The sequence below is a fragment of the Phodopus roborovskii genome, unplaced genomic scaffold, assembly GCF_943737965.1.
Source record: "Phodopus roborovskii unplaced genomic scaffold, PHOROB, whole genome shotgun sequence".
Classification (NCBI taxonomy): Eukaryota; Metazoa; Chordata; class Mammalia; order Rodentia; family Cricetidae; genus Phodopus; species Phodopus roborovskii.
In genome coordinates this window covers 32,969,670-32,985,483 of record NW_026126407.1, presented here as the reverse complement: position 1 = coordinate 32,985,483, position 15,814 = coordinate 32,969,670, and the positions used below count along the sequence as shown (strand labels likewise).

The window sequence follows — 15,814 nt, the reverse complement described above, 5'->3', positions numbered from 1 at the left end:
TGAGGGCAGTTCTTGAACTGGGCTACATTCAGCAGGTCAAATTCTATCTTCTCCCCCAACAACATAGAGATGGTGCTGAGGGAAACAGAAGGAGCAGGCTCTGGGGACTTGCTGGCTCCAACAGAAACTGGTGGATTTAGTCACCAAGGCTGTATCTCTAGGAAGTCCTGCCACCTACCTTATTGGGTAGGGATTTCTTTCTTCTTCTTCTAGAAATAGCAGTGAGGTATAAATGAATATCTCCAAAAAAGATAGCCCTTGACAACAGATGTACTGAAAGTAACCTGGTAGTTTTGAACTTGAGAGGTCAGGCTGGACCATTGGGCATCTATATGTTCTTATTCATGTGTTCAAGGCCTTAAGAATGGATCATAAATACTTTGGGTTTCTGTTGTGGTGATGGTGTGCTGGCAAGTTCTATGTTGTCCACAAGGACATTCTTATCTTCTAGTTTAATGACGGTGGGCTCTGGGGCGGGAGCTGGAGTTGTGTTTTTGTGCGTGTGTGGCAAGCTGATCTGGTTGATGTCCAAATCTTTGAAAGCATGAAGCATGAAAACACCCAAGATGATGGTGACAAAGCCAGACAGGGTGCCCACGATGTCCACAGCCGACATGGTATACCACTCCTTGAAGAGGACAATGGAAGAGAGCACTACCACCGTGGTGAAGAAAACGTAGTAGATGGGGAAGACCAGGGAGGTGTTAAAAATATCCAGTGCCCTGTTGAGGAAGTTGACCTGAATGATGATGGAAAGTCCCAGGATGAGGGACAGGATATAGGGCAGGGGGTGGCGCACAACTGGTAAGCCCTGGAAGAAGTTCCTGATGGTGACACCCAGACCCTTGACAGCAGTCACGGAGAAGGAGCCAATCACAGAGCAGATGATAATGTAAATGAGAATGTTCCTTTGCCCATAACGCGGGGCAACAATGAAGATAAGGATGAGGCAGAACACCACCAGGAGGACCGCAAACACGACGAAGCCTTCAGGGAGGAGGGGCATAAGTCATTCAGTGAAGGATGCAGACGGTATCCAGGGCCTAAGACTTATACTCTCACATGTGGGTTCTAGTCTCAGCTTCATACTAACTCATGTAAGTTTTTAAACTCTAAGACCCTAGTTTAGTTGCTTGTAGTTAAAAAAAAAAAAAAAAAAGGATCAAAAGTGGGATTTTCCTCCTTGTAGGGCTGCTTTATGAAATAATGCACATTCTTACATAAAATGTTTTTTATGTATAATAAGAATGTGTGCATTTAGAGAAGTGCTCCTCACACAATGAACAATAAACGGTCTAGTTTACATAGATCCAGGAAGCCTGGCTAAAGGGTACTACCCAACTTCCTTCCTGTTGTTCACCTTTTCCTCAAGGGGGCAGCACAGAGATGGATAGAGCCCAATTAGATGGTCTATACACAATTCCTCCCCTAGTGTTTTCTGCAAGCCCAGTGCTTGAAGCTTACCTGTGTCTTTCATTTTGGAAGCCATCTCCACAACAGTAGTGACCTTCTCCTCCTTGGGGGCATGTATGACCATCACTGTGCTGCCAGCCATACAGATGACACAGCCCAGCTTCCCCAGCAGATTCAGGCTCTCTCCCAGGAAATAGGAGGAGAAGATGGCACTGTACAGGGGCATGGGAGAAATGGATTGAGCGGAGGTGCCTATTCCAGCCCCCCAAAAGACACATGGAGGCTAAGTAAACATTTATGGGGGAACAACAGTCCAAAACACACCCCTTTCTGTAGAAACCTCTCTAAATTCTTCCATCCAACCCCAAACTTTCAGAAGTAGAAATGTATTTCTAGGGGGGTTGGAATGTGTGCTGGAGAAGCAGAAATACATGTAGATCTCTTTTATTTTTGAAATGAAAACCATTCACAAACCAAAGGGTTGTGTCCCAGTTGGTTTATTGTCAACTTGACAAAATCTAGAGTCATCTGAGAAGTGATCTCAGATGAGCAAATGCCCCCATCAGATTGGTCTGTTGACAAGCCTGCAGGACATTTCCTTGACTGATGATGGATGTGGGTGAGTATAGACCACTGTGGGCAGTATCTTTCTTGGGCAGTGTCATCCTGGGGTGTATAAGAAAGCAAACTGAGCAAGCCAGGAGGAACAAACTTCAATGTGGCTTCTGCTTCAGTTTCTGCCTCTAAGTTCCTGGCTTGAGTTCCTGCCTTGGCTTTCTCCCATTATGGACTGCAATTTGTAAGCCCAATAAACCCTTTCCTCCCCAAGTTGCTTTTGGTCATGGTACCTCATCACAGCAATAGCAAACTAAGACAAGTTAAAAGAGCCTTTAAAACTACTCTTGTCTGACTCCCTACAAACTGAATGCCCTGTGGTATTGCTAGGAGATGTTTTTCAACCACGGCTTGTATGCATCTGGCAGCAGGGAACAAGCCAAATGAGTACATTGCAGGGTCACACTACTTACTTATCCCAAATGCATTTTCTGGTACTTTCTGTCCCTTGCCACATTTCTGTTCCTTGGGTCATAAAGAATGAATCTATTCCTCTTTCACTTGCATATGTCAATATAAACTACCACAATGATAATTATAGATACTATGTCTTGTGGGCATGTATTTCCTAATAGGTACTGCATCAGAATTAATTTGACAACTTTGTGAATTAACATATACTGCTCCTGATTTACAGATGAGAAAATTGAGCTCATAGAAGTTTCAATAACTCAGCAAGTCCTTTAACTGGAAAATGACAAAAGTAGGTTTTGAAGGGGACTTTGATCTTATTACAAAGCTGATGGGTTTTCCTCTACATTAAAGAGGGCCTTTAGACTTCTCAGAGTCTTTCTGGCTCCTTGGTGACATGATTTCTGTTCCCTTCTGATCCTTTAGAAGAGGGAAGAAAAAGGGCAGGCTAGGAATGAACTACAAGCTCACTCGCTTTATAAAGGTGGTATTGGTTCACACTAAAAATGTATTGGCTGTCCTGGGACCTAGGTAGTGTCCAAAAGTCTTGGCCTGTAGGCAAGCTTATGGGTCATTTTCTTGACTGATGACAGATGAAGAACAGCTCAGGTCATAATGAGCAGGGCCATACCTGGGCAGGTGGTCCTGGGGCACATGAGAAAGCAAATTGAGCAAGCCAGGAGATGCAAACCCCAACTATTGAACCTACAGTGTTCTATTTGAGAGACTCTGATGGCATTTACACAGGCAGGGCCAAACAGTGGAGAATGCCATCCCCCTCAGAACATCCCGGGAGTGGGAATTTGTAAACATAAGATTTGGGAAGTACTTCTACTCAGCAGTAACAGCAGCCAGGCCAGTTGTACACTGAGAGTGAGGAATAACAACTATAAATGTTGCAAAATTGTCACCAAGTGGAAAAATAGCACAAAAGAGATTACAGATACTAGCTATGGTTGACCAGGATTTATCAGAGCCTCTAATGAAAGCATCCTTCAAATAGGTTAAAGGACCCACACTGGAGTACCTGTGTTCATAGCTTGGGAGGAATGGGGGCCATAAGAGGTGCAAATGCTTAGTATAAATTATTTAACTGTGTTATTGTTTCTGGCTGTTCTGGTGTGTTAGGAGTCAAACCCAGACACACCAGGTGAGTGCTCTGCTCCCAGCTACATCACCAGCTCTAAGATCCCTAATTTTTTAAACAGGTGTTTGCAAAGTCTTTACTGAGGGGCAACATAGCAGAGCATAGCTGTTAACTTCTGGGTCCTAGAATTATACTGCATAGGGTGAATCCTGTTCTGACAATAGGGTCTTCATGCTGACATATACAAATGAAAGAAGGGGGTTTGTGTACCACCCAAGGGACAGAAATTGATCATGAAGTAGAAATTGCTGGACAGTTAGTTAACTTGGCCAAAGTACTTAACCTTTCTGCATCTTGGGAGCAAATGTAAGAATGAAGTGAGTTAGTACACAGATTACATTCAGATGCACAGTTTTCCTCTGTCTATTGTAGCCATGGTTACTTGGAGCTAGTTTGTTCTACATCCATTTTTCCTGTTATCTCGTTTAGTTCTCTGGGTGTGTATCATTAGTATTCTGTTTTGCATATGGATGAATTGCACCTTGGCTAAGAGACTTGCCTCTCACTCTATCACTTCTAAGGTTTGAATATGGATTAGTACTTGGGTAGTGTTGTGGCTCAGTTGGCAATGTGCTTGCCTTGCAAGCATGAGGGGCTGAGTTCAAATCCTCTGCAACCACCTAAAAGCCAGGTGTGGTGATGTGTGCCTATAATCCTAGTCCTGGAGAGTCCAGAGATTGGAGGATTGGGCAACCAGCCTAAACAATTGGTGAGCTCCAAGCAGTGAGAAACACTGTCTAAAAAAAAATTAAGGTAGAGACTAAGAAAGACAATGAACTCTATAATCTCTGTCCACAATAGGCAGCTCATACACAGGTGTATATACACATACATGTGTCTGTCTACACAACTGTACACACTCACATGTACATACATGATATACACACTATAGACAAAAGAACACTAAGGCTCATGTTCTTAATTCATTGAAGGGAACTGAAATCCATGGCAGCTATCAGTCCAAGGGCCTATCTAAAGCTCTTAATAGCATGTTCCCTTTTTTCAGAGCTTGGACTGTTTGGGGGTCCTCGGTAGCTGCTCCCCCTTTAGTAAATGGGTCTCAACAAAACAAAACCAGGAAAAAACCAGAGATAGCAAAAGAGGAGACAGTGACCTTATGAGGACGCTCAGTGCTCCCAGCGGTGTGACAACTGTAGCAGGTGCAAATGCATAGGCCCCAAAGTTGGCAACTTCTCCAGCAGACACTAGGAAATTAGAGGAGAAAAGAGGCCAGTGTGACTCCAAGGTATCACGTCCATTCCAGATGAATCTGGGCAGAGACAGATGGTGTCTGTCAGTGTTCAACTGTACCTAAAACCTAAGACCGGCACTCCTTAATATTCATCCATATGCTGTCTCCCCGGAGATGAGGTCAGACCCAGACTCTTGACTTCTCCCACTGTGAAGATGGCAAGTTCAAAATCCCGAGCTCACAGTGACCCGAGAAGCTGCCAAGTTTTTGTGTGTCCTTTCACTTTTAGTCCACACTCAGTTAAATGTGTCACCCAGGCTTTTGTGTTCTCATTTCTATCTTTAAGGTATGTTCTAGATACTGAGTTATCAAATAAAGAAACAATTGCAGTTATGGATCCTTTGGGTACCACTTGATCCAAGGATGACTCTTTCATAAGGGAACTGTGGGCAGTTGTGTGGCCTAGTTTTTTCGTTTGTTTGTTTCTGTTTTTGTTTTTCTTCTCAACTTGACATGCTAGAGTCATGTGATTAGGAACCTCAGTTGAGAAAATGTCCCCTGTCAGACTGGTCTGAAAGAAAGCCTATGGGGACATGTTCTTGTTTGACAATTGATGTGCAAGAGCCCATGCTACTGTGGACAAGTACCACCCCTGGACAAGTGGTCCTGGGGTTTATCAGAAAGCAAACTGAGCAAACTAGAAGAAGCAAGCCAGTAAGTAGCTTCTGCCACAGTTCTTGCCTCTAAGTTCCTGCATTGGCTTCTGCCTATGATAGACAATAGCCACATAAACTGTTTCCTTTTTGAGTTGCTTTGGGTCGGTGTTTTATGACAGCATCAGAAATGCATCTAAAATGACAGTCTGAACCAACAGAAGGTCTAGAAAAAGCTGAATCACCAAGGAGCCACATATACTTTCCATCTGAGTTTCCAGTCTGCCCTCGTCTACAAGAACCTTTTCCATCTCTTTTCTGTAGAGAGCAGCCAGGGCCTCCCATGTGAAGACAGATGGTCAGTAGGAGAGCTCTGCCCGAGGTAAGGACCAAACCCTAATTGGAAGATTCGTGACAGGAAGTGTTAGTTTCTACCTAATAGAATTAGGCTTTGGGGACTAGGGAGATGGTGGGTAAGAGAGCTTAAGTGTAAGCAAGAGAATCTGAGTTCAAGTCCTCAGAACTGACATAAAATCCAGTCATGACTGGGTGTGTCTGTAACTGTAGCATGGTGGGTGGAGATATGTGGGTCCTGCAAGCTTACTGGCCAGCCAGCCTATCAGAAATGGGGAGACTGAACTTCAGGTTCAGTAAGAGAACCTGATTCAAAAACTAAAGAGGAAAACATTAGAGGAAGATGCCTAACATCTTACTTACACACACACACACACACACACACACACACACACACACACGACAATGATAATAGCAATAACAATAACAATAATATTTTTAAAAATTAAGCTTTGATAGCCATAAAGGCTAGGTAGACAGTGGGGCTAACGTATGAGCGTACAAATCTAAACAAAGTCTCAGAACAGCCATGTTCCAAGTGGGTCAAGCTCTTATTTGTCATGATACTGCGAAGTTGCTTAAGGTTCCCAAAGCCTACCAGATAGAGGCTAAGCCTGTAGCCAAGAGGCAGTGCTACTGGGGTTCTGTATTTCAGTGGCAGCTGGAAGAACACACTTGTATCCATTAAAAAAAAAATTGAAACAGGATTTACTATATCCCAGTCTGGCCTTGAACTTGTTGTATAAATGGGAGTGCGTGACCTTGAACCTCTGCTGCTTCTGATTTCACCTCTGGAGTCCTGTGATTATAGGCATGTTCTACCACCCCTGTTTTCTGTGGTGCTTGGGATTGAACCCAGGGTTTTGTGCATGCTAGGCAAGTGCTCTCCCAACTGAGCTACATCCCAGGCTGTGCCCCTCCATCATTATCTTCATAGAAAAGGCCTTCCTTTGGGCTGAGAAAGTGATCTCTCAGCATATGATGTCTGCAGGGACAAGGAAGTTGGCCTTAGGCTCTGAGTGTCTATAATGGAGATAGAACTGTTTCATTTGCCCTTCCCTTCACCTCCTTCCCAGCCATCAGTAGATCACTGTTCTTATTGTAAAAGAAGTCACTTACTGGTAGCAAATCCAGCCCACCACATTGGGTCTTTAAGGTAGCCATAGCCTCCGTTCACTATAGAAGGAAATAGACACAAAGTTAGAAGTTAGTGATACTTTGTGGGGTACTGCCTTTGTCCCCTTAACTGTCCCCCAGGACTTGCTTCTTAGCATCTATATACATTTGTCCTGTTTTGTATCTGTCTTCTGAGTCCAGCTGTGCATCAAAACTGCTCACTTGCATGTCTTGCATCTTTTACAGATGTCCCAGTCTCTGTCCTAAACATGACTCTTGACATTCATTGTAACCCTGCAATTTGTTAAATGAAACTCAGGAAATGACACTTCCAGAAATCAGAGGACCTTCTTTCCCCTCCTTCTGAATCTAGTCTGCATGGCTAATTCTGTTGCCAGAAAGTACTGGGTGTGTACCCACGGCAATGTCAACCTCCTACTCCATCATGTCTGGCCAGGACAAAGCAATGGCTTTGTTATGGAGTTACTGTGACTCCACACCAACCCAGTAGCAAATTGTTTCTTTTATGACAGCCAGTGGTTTGAAAACTGCAAATCAGATTATATGACTTTTCTATGCATAGCTTCCCTGGTGTCTTCCACTCACTCTAGAGATAAAGCACCGATCCTTATGGGAACAGGTCTGGTCCTGTCTGCCTCTGCAAACACCCCTGCTGTACACTTCATGTTCTTCAAGAATGAATAGCTCTTTCCTGGCCCAAGTTTCTCCCTGAGTGCAGAATACTTGAATTCACACCCACTCTGTAGGTCTCTACTGCTTCCTTTAGGTGCCTAGTCTGGTCTCTAATTTCTATTATTTCCACTTGAAATGGCCACTCTCTTTCATGGTTCTTACCACTTGTAATTGTAGATGATCTGCTTAGCTTTTGGTGTTAATGAGGGATCTCACTAAGTTAGACAGATCCCATCTGGAGTTGACTATATAACCTCAGCTGGCTTTGACCTCACAATCCTTCTGCCTCCATCTCTGCTGGGATGGTGTGCTGGTTAGTGTTTTTGCTAACTTGATAGACTAGAATAACCTGGGAAGAGGGATCTTCAGGGCTAGAATTGCCTGTACCAGATTGGCCTATAGGCAAGTCTATGGAGCATTTTCTTGGCTGGTATTGGATGTAGGGGCCCAGCCCACTGTAGCTGATACTATCCCTGGGGAGGTAGTCCTAGGTTGTATAAAAAAGCAGACTGGGCCAGCCTGGTCTACAAAGCTAGTTTCAGGATGGCCAGGGCTGCTACACAGAGAAATACTGTCTCAGAAAAACAAACAAACAAACAAACAACCCCCCAAAGCAGGTTGAGCTAGCCATAAGGAACAAGTCTGTAAGCAGCCTGTCCCCATAGCCTCTGTTTCTGTTCCTGCTTCCAGGTTCCTGCCCCAACTTCCCTTCATGGTGGATGCCTTCCTCCTAAAGTTGCCTTGTCCGTAGTGTTTTATCACAGAAACAGATGAAAACTAGACAGACGGCACGCACCACTATGCATGCCAAATTGGTACCATTCTTTGTCTATTTTATAGGTGAGGGAATTAAAGTATATAAAAATGCATTTCTTGCCCAGAACCTTACTAACAAAAGAATTGTAATTGTAATGGTCTGCTTCCAAAGTGCAGTGTCTCGTGGGAAAGAGTCAGGCAATGAACAGGTCCAAACTTGAACATGCCTTCTTCCCAAAACCTGTTTTTCCCTCTGCATTCATTGCAGAACATGGCACCATCCACCTCTTCCCAGTTGCTCAAGTCAGAAACCTGAGTCATCCTTGACTTCCCTCTGCCCTCCCCTGGGAGTTCCACCTTCCCAAACTATCTCTGGAATCTACCATTCGTGTCTATCCCCAGCACCCCATGTCCTCCTCTCCCTCACTTCATTGGTTCTACTCTGGGACTCTAACCCACTCTCTACCTAGCAACAGGGACCCTTTTCAAATCATAAATGGGACTGTCACCCCCCTGCCTAAAACATCAGTCAACCACTTAATAATCACACTCAGACTCTGCTGCGCAGTTTCCATGACCCTTGGTGAGCTCATTTGCCACTGCACTCTCTGGTCATCCTGAATGGCCTTCAGTTCCGAGTGGAGCTCAGGCTCACCTCTCAGCCTTGGTACTTTCTCTCCAGCCACTGAATTGTCCTCTTTCCCCTTTCTCTGCTGCCTCCTTATCATTCAGGTCTCAGTGTAAGAATCAAGCTTCACAGAAAACTTCCCTTCTACACTGGATGTGAGCTTTGCATACTCCAAAATATTTCCTTAGCAACCTATAGAACCTGTATCTTCCTTAGCAACCTGTATCTTCCCTGTGAAGGCACTCAGCACACCATGGGAGGATTTCATGTTGGCCTCTGTCTCTCCCACTTGACCGTAGGGACTCCGTGTCCCCAGGTTTCACACTGCACCCGGCACACGGCAGACATGCAATAAGTGATTTGGATTCCTTCACATATGATATCCTTTCCCAAGGACTATTTCAGTGAATCACATCTAGTCTTCCAAATGAGTAAGACTCAGTGCCCGTGTCGCAGTTCGGCTGTGTGTGTAGGGCACCTGATGGTCTGACGTGCTGTGGGCTGAAGCATTTCTGGTCCCATTTCACAGGAGAAGTTGTAAATTCTTCTGCAGGACAGGCTGATAAGAATCCAAGCTGAGCTGGGTAGTGGTGGTGCACACCTTTAATCCCAGAACTTGGGAGGCAGAGGCAGGTGGATCTCTGTGAGTTTGAGACCAGTCTGGTCTACAGAACTAGTTCCAGGACAGCTAGGGCTGTTACACAGAGAAACCCTGCCTTGAAAAACAAAAGCCAACAAATGAACAAACAAACAAACAAAAGAATCCAAGAGTTAAGCTGGATTCTCTGTCCCGAGGCTTTGCTGTGTCTTTACCCTAATTCGTACATAATGGGAGTCTCAGGAAATACTGGATTGTAAAGGAGGGCTTCCATCTACTGGCAGTAGGGATTCTCAGCATGGTTGACAATGAGTCTCCAGTGCCCAACGAGACCCCATCCTCAGATTGCAGCCTGGGTCCCTGTGATGGGAAGTCATCCACAAAGGGCTTAGCTGCCCCTCATTAATTCCCTCCTGCCCAAGGAGCCTACCTGCCCTGGTGGCCCCTGTGGCCACAAGTCGTATGAGGCCTTTCTTCTTAAGGATGACACTGCTGCCAATGAGTAGGCAGGAGAGGAAGGCGAGGCCCACACCGATGTAGAAGCCATACCTCTTCCTGACCCTCTCTTGCCAGGTGATCAAGGTAGCATTGTTGGGCTCTTCAGGGCTGATTCCTCTGACAATCTGACAGAGGACCTCTTGGGAGGCACAGTAGAGACTGACTATGGAACCTAGAGGGAGAAGCATGCTGAGAGTTAGGCTGAGGACGTGGACGAGGTTCAAATATGCTGGAATTAACACTGACTTGGATTTCATATTTCTGTGGCACGAGGGCTCCACCCCCATACCAGACCTCAACCAAAACCAGACTATTTCCAATTCTCTATGCTGTGAGCATGGACTTAGCAAATTGTAGGACCTCCTGTCAAACAGGCGACTTCTTCAACTCCCCTTCCACAGACAAGGAAACAGTCTATGAAGGTGCAATACTTGTTCAAGGACGTGCGGATTGTGAGGTTGGTTTGAATGTTGCTGTGAATCCATATTACCTGAGTAGGTAAAGTCACCTGAGGACTTGTCCTGTGTGTCTTAATTGATGTGAGAAACCTGCCCCAAATGAGGCCAGCACCCTCAGGTGGAAAGAGTGTACAGCAGAGGGAAGACTTTGCCCCTTTTGCTCGCTCCTCCTTCCCTCTCACCTGCAGTTAATTTACTGGTTATCCTGCTGCTGATTCCTTTCCTGATGCCAGAATGTGTATTTATAGGACTCTGTCATCCACTGAGAACCAGCTGCCCTCCAGGAACCTCCAGGATTTTAGCAGCAGATCGAGACTGCACAGCCTCCGCAATGTCATGGACAGGTCAGCTAGCAGGCTCGTGGGCTCTCCAGTGTGAGACAGCCGGTGTGGGACTACCCCAACTTCTGAGGTACCCAGCCTCAAGGACCAAGGAACTACCCAGTTCTCAATCTCTCAGGAGCAACACAACTGTTGTTACTACTTCAACATAAGCTGATTTAACACATTCTTTTAAATATACATTCATTCTGTAAGAACTGGCCCTCTAGGAAACTTTGATTAATATGAGGATGGTCTGGTTTTCAGAATTCCATCCTGTGGAACTGATGCCTCCCATACCAGGGAGGGCCCCACCTAAGCTCTCAGCCACACTGAGTCCATCCCCAGCATCCTGCACAGGGAGCCATCCCCTCTCAGCCCCCGGGAATTTGACTTTCCAGTAACTCATAAGCTCACTTGGAACGTCTTCATTTTAACACCAGCTCTAGGTAGAGTGGGACTGTCACGAGCAGACAGTCCACCCAGACCCGGCTCGGCCTGAAGGTAACTGAGGAGTGAGTTTTCTGTGCATGGAACCTCACCATCTCAGGACTTATTTCTGAGATGGGTGGTGTTTGGGTCAGTGGCTGGGGAATCTTTTGGGGGATAATTGGATTGGTGCAAACTCTGTCTGCAGTTTGCTTTACTTACCTGATTCTTTCCTTAAGGCCCAGAACCAGCCCCTAATTTGTCTGTCCCCCTAGCACAAACACCAAGGACAGTCTTGGGAACATAAAGCTACACAAGTCCAGTGAAACATAACAAAGCATAACTAAGACTCTACCAATGCTACCATGTACATGGCTCCTGTTCTTCAGTTTTCCTTGAGGGCTCTTGACCCCTCAATGAACAGTCATAATGATCATTTTCCTTAGTAGGAGAAATTGAGTTCAACAATCTTCCTAAAGGGTTACCTGTAATAAAGATGTGTCTAGGACCATTCCACCCTGAACACACCTGATCTTGTCTGAACTGTAATAAACATGAAGCCAGAAGTAGACCCATGCCCACCTGATAGCTGAGTCTATGCTCAGAACCACAGCACACTCTCTGATAAACAACCTGTCCCACAGGGCAAGAATGTGCAGGATCCACCTTCATTGCGGGATCCACCTCCATTGTGTCCTCTGTGTTAACACACAGACCTGTAGCAAACAGTCAAAATGGGAAGCTTTCCCAGGAACATTCAGACTTGGGGTTGCATTTGAAGCTCAGAAGGTGAGTTTGTCTATCTGGTCATGCCAGCCTTGGAGGCAGCAGCTGGGTAAGTCTCAGAAGACATGCCCCTGTAATTCCTCAGTTTACCCTGCTCCCACAATTCTTGCTATTCTGATCTCTCCAGCATGTGTTGCAAAGGCCTAGTCTAGTGCCAATGACCTAAGCCCAGGCCAGACCTCTCTTAGACCAAGCTGGAGTTCCTACTCTGTGTCAAGGCCAGGGAGCTTGAAACGTGGCACACCTGCATCAGAATAGCATCTGGGTTGAGCAGAATAAGAACAAAGTTGACCTTTAGAATGTGGTTCAGAGCCATGGAGAATGGGTAGAAGAGCCCTTTAGAAAACCCAGGGGGTCTTGGATGTAGCTCAGTAGCAGGTGTATCTCAAAGGTAGAGTACTCGCCTGGGAGAAGCAAGGTTGTAGTTTCAACTCAGGCACCAGATGGGGGAAAAGGAGGCATTCATTAAAATATAGTGAGGAGGAGGAAGGACAGCAAAAAGTGGAGGGGGAACACATATGAGCAAGGCATAATTATATATGTGTATCAAATTGTCTTAGCAAAACCCACTACTTGATATGCTAAGTAAAAAAAGTAATAGGGCAGAAAACAACAAAAGCCTCAAACAGCTGATCTAACCCTCTTGTATTCTTAGGGGGAACTGAGGTCCCATAAAGAGAGTAGATTTGCTGGATTTGGGACTGAAAGCTACCAGGCGATATCTAGGTGTCTCTCACTGTGACACATCTGTCTTTCCACCATGGGATGATGAGACAAGAAGTCATCATCTTGGGGCCTAACCAGACTGGTTCTGCGATGCTCTCTCCTGTTCTACCAGCTTGGGGCATCCTTGCCCAAGAGCCCAGGAAATTTGGGCGGTAAGCCAGAGTCTGCCTCTCACCCTTCTCACCTTCCCCCTGCTTCTTCAAGTCTCACTGCTAGTGGGTAGAGTCAGAGAGCTCCATTCAGCCGCCCCCCATGCCAGTTCAGCACCTCAGAAGAAGTCAAATTCTCCCAGTACAGTGAAGAGATAGAGACAGGTGTTGACCAAAGAGAACCCAATTTAGAGTGGGTGCACATTTGAAAAAGGGGAACCAAGCTGATAAACTTTATCTTTTCCTGTAGAATGTTCTAGAACCAGGGATGCCTGCTGCCTTGGATTAAGGGCTGAACCAGGCATGGTCTGCCTGGTTGCTGAGGAGACTAAGGTTAGTCAACACCTAAGGGCTGGCTTTGCTGAAGAAGGGCAGAAGTTAGGGACCTCAGAAAACCACACAGGCTGTACTTCCAAGACAGGAGGAACATGGAGAATGTTCCAGATGGAACAGAGAACAGCAGCAGTGTAGGCTCAGGAGAAGTGATTCACATTCCCCACTGTGTTACCCGGAGCAAGTTATTAGCCCTGCCAGAGTCGCTGTTTCCCTATCTCTAGAACAGGCACAGTGAAATTACAACTATATGTCCTAGGGATGAAGGCCAGTGATAGCGTGTTTTCCCAGAATGTACAAGGCCCTGGATTCAATTTCCAATATTGCAAAAAAGAAAAGAGAAAAAGAAAGAATCCAAAGGGAAAGAACAGAAAAACAAAAAGAAGAAAGTTTTAAAAGCCTAGGGGAGATAATACTTTGGGTGAAACCCTTTGGTCTTGAGTCCTGGAACATATATGAAGGCAGGAAGAGAGAACTCACATCACAAAGTTGTCCTCTTCCCTCCATGTGTCAATACAGCACTCATGCTCATAAATACACATCATGCATCACACACACTCACAACCACACACTCACAACCACACACACACAGACACACACACACAGGCTTGTACCCATGTTGCACAAGCATACACATGCTTACTAGTAATAAATAAAATTTTAAATAAAATCTAGGCCTGGTGCCACACACTTGTACTCCTGGCAGAGGTAGATCAAAGCAGGAGGATCACACATTTGAAGCTATTCTGGACAATTCAGCAAGACTTTGTCTAAGTACAACAAAAAATCGCCTGTGTAACAGAGTTTGCTTCTGGGATTAAATGGGGGAAGTTAAGAACGCTCCAGAAAACCAAGGGTCTTTTCTGAATATTTCTTTTCCTTTCCAAAAAGTGTTGTGTGGATTTGGGGATGGAGGACCTCTCTGTTCCTCTATTCTCTGCTTTGGGTGATGGAGAGATATGTGGGCAAGTTACCTGCAGCGACCCAACTCTTCCCCTGAGCACAGGCTGTGCTACCCCTGTCTCAGGCCACCTGTTCCAGTGCGCTCTGTTTCCTCCTCTCAGTCAGTTTGCCTCAGAGCCCCTGCAGCTGCCACTGGGGAGGTGACATCTCTGCCAGACCCGGCCAGACTCGGATCTTCACTACAGTTTGGGAACCGGATGGGAATCTGGTGCTGACTACCACCCCCTAGCTTGCGCCCCCAACAAGTGAGGAGAAGTTGGCAAGAGCGGTAGGAGCAAGGTAAGAAGGGCAGCGCCCACCCAGGTCCCCTTACAGCCGCACGCACCGTTTTCGCAGCTGCCATTGGTGTTGACGACCCGCAACTCCATGGAAACCTGGGCTGATTGCGCCCGAGGTCCCCGGCTCCCTGGCAGGTACCGGCGACTTGTTCCAGCGTGGCTCAGGCGCGGGAAGCCGCTGGGGTCCGGACCCAGGGGTGGGGAGAGTGACGCGCCCCAGCGGGGAGGGTCCCCGGGGAGGAGTCACCCTGCTCCTTGGGCAACACCGGACGCTAGGGAATAAACACTGAGGCAGGGGCTCGTGCCCTTCCAGGGTGCGACTGCAGCTGGGTGCCAGCCACCGAGTCACTGGCCCGTGCCAGGGGCAGAAGAGAGGGGGCGGGTCCCCCGGATGCGCCTTTCCGGGATGCCAGCACCCACATGGGATGCCAGCACCCACATCTAGTCCCTCAGTGGCAGAGTCGATGCACTCCCGGGAGCCACTTTGAGAGGTGGAAGTGTCAGGGAAAGGTCTGAGAACCTGGTTTCTCCCTTCTTTCCTTTACCCTTAACACATAACTTACAGGTCTGAGCAGTGCTGGGCAGAGCAGGTGCCTTTAAATGTTCAATACATATTTGTGTCTCGTGAATGGATGGACAAGGACTGGTAGGATGAATGGAGCCAGGGAAATGAAGTGATTGGCTGTACAAATGAATCAGGCTATTCTTTTCTTATATAGTTCTGGGAGAAACTAATTAAGGCTAATTATTTAGAAGCAGATGCTTTCCAAAATCACTATTTATAAATTTTATAGTATACAATCAAATTACATAAATATGCATGTTTCCATAATAAAAGTTGTAATTGAATGAATATATGTGAGGGTAATGAATGGAGTGTGTGTGTGTGTGTGTATATATATATATATATATATATATATATATATATATACACTTTTATGTGTATATATACACTTTTATGTGTTTTATGTGTATATATATATACACATAAAAGTATGATGGAATGTATATGTGTATACTAATACATATATATGGAATGTATGTGTATACAGCTTGTTTATGGTACTCATTTCATAACACATGTACATATAAAATCATCATATTTGTGTACCTTAAATACATGCAGCTTTCTTACACTTAATTTATGTATATGTTTGAGTGTGTGTGTGAGTGTGCATGCCCCAACACTCATGGGGAAGTCAGAGGACAGACAACTCTTGAGAGATCTTTCTCTCTTTCCACCATGTCCTAACTCATGATATCAGGCTTGTGCTTTTACTCACTGAGCATCTCACCAG

At 45.7% G+C, this 15,814-nt stretch overlaps 1 protein-coding gene across 1 annotated transcript; it reads right to left on the bottom strand.

Annotated features, from left to right (window-relative positions):
* Nucleotides 1-273: 273 nt before the first annotated feature.
* Nucleotides 274-14,855, bottom strand: Nipal4 (NIPA like domain containing 4). Its single transcript, XM_051180888.1, has 6 exons — nt 14,564-14,855; nt 10,007-10,246; nt 6,905-6,961; nt 4,701-4,791; nt 1,465-1,625; nt 274-987 (listed from the first exon to the last, which is right to left on the bottom strand). Exons 1-6 carry the CDS (start codon nt 14,604-14,606, stop codon nt 359-361), a joined length of 1,221 nt encoding a protein of 406 aa, XP_051036845.1. The 5' UTR covers nt 14,607-14,855; the 3' UTR covers nt 274-358.
* Nucleotides 14,856-15,814: the final 959 nt, after the last annotated feature.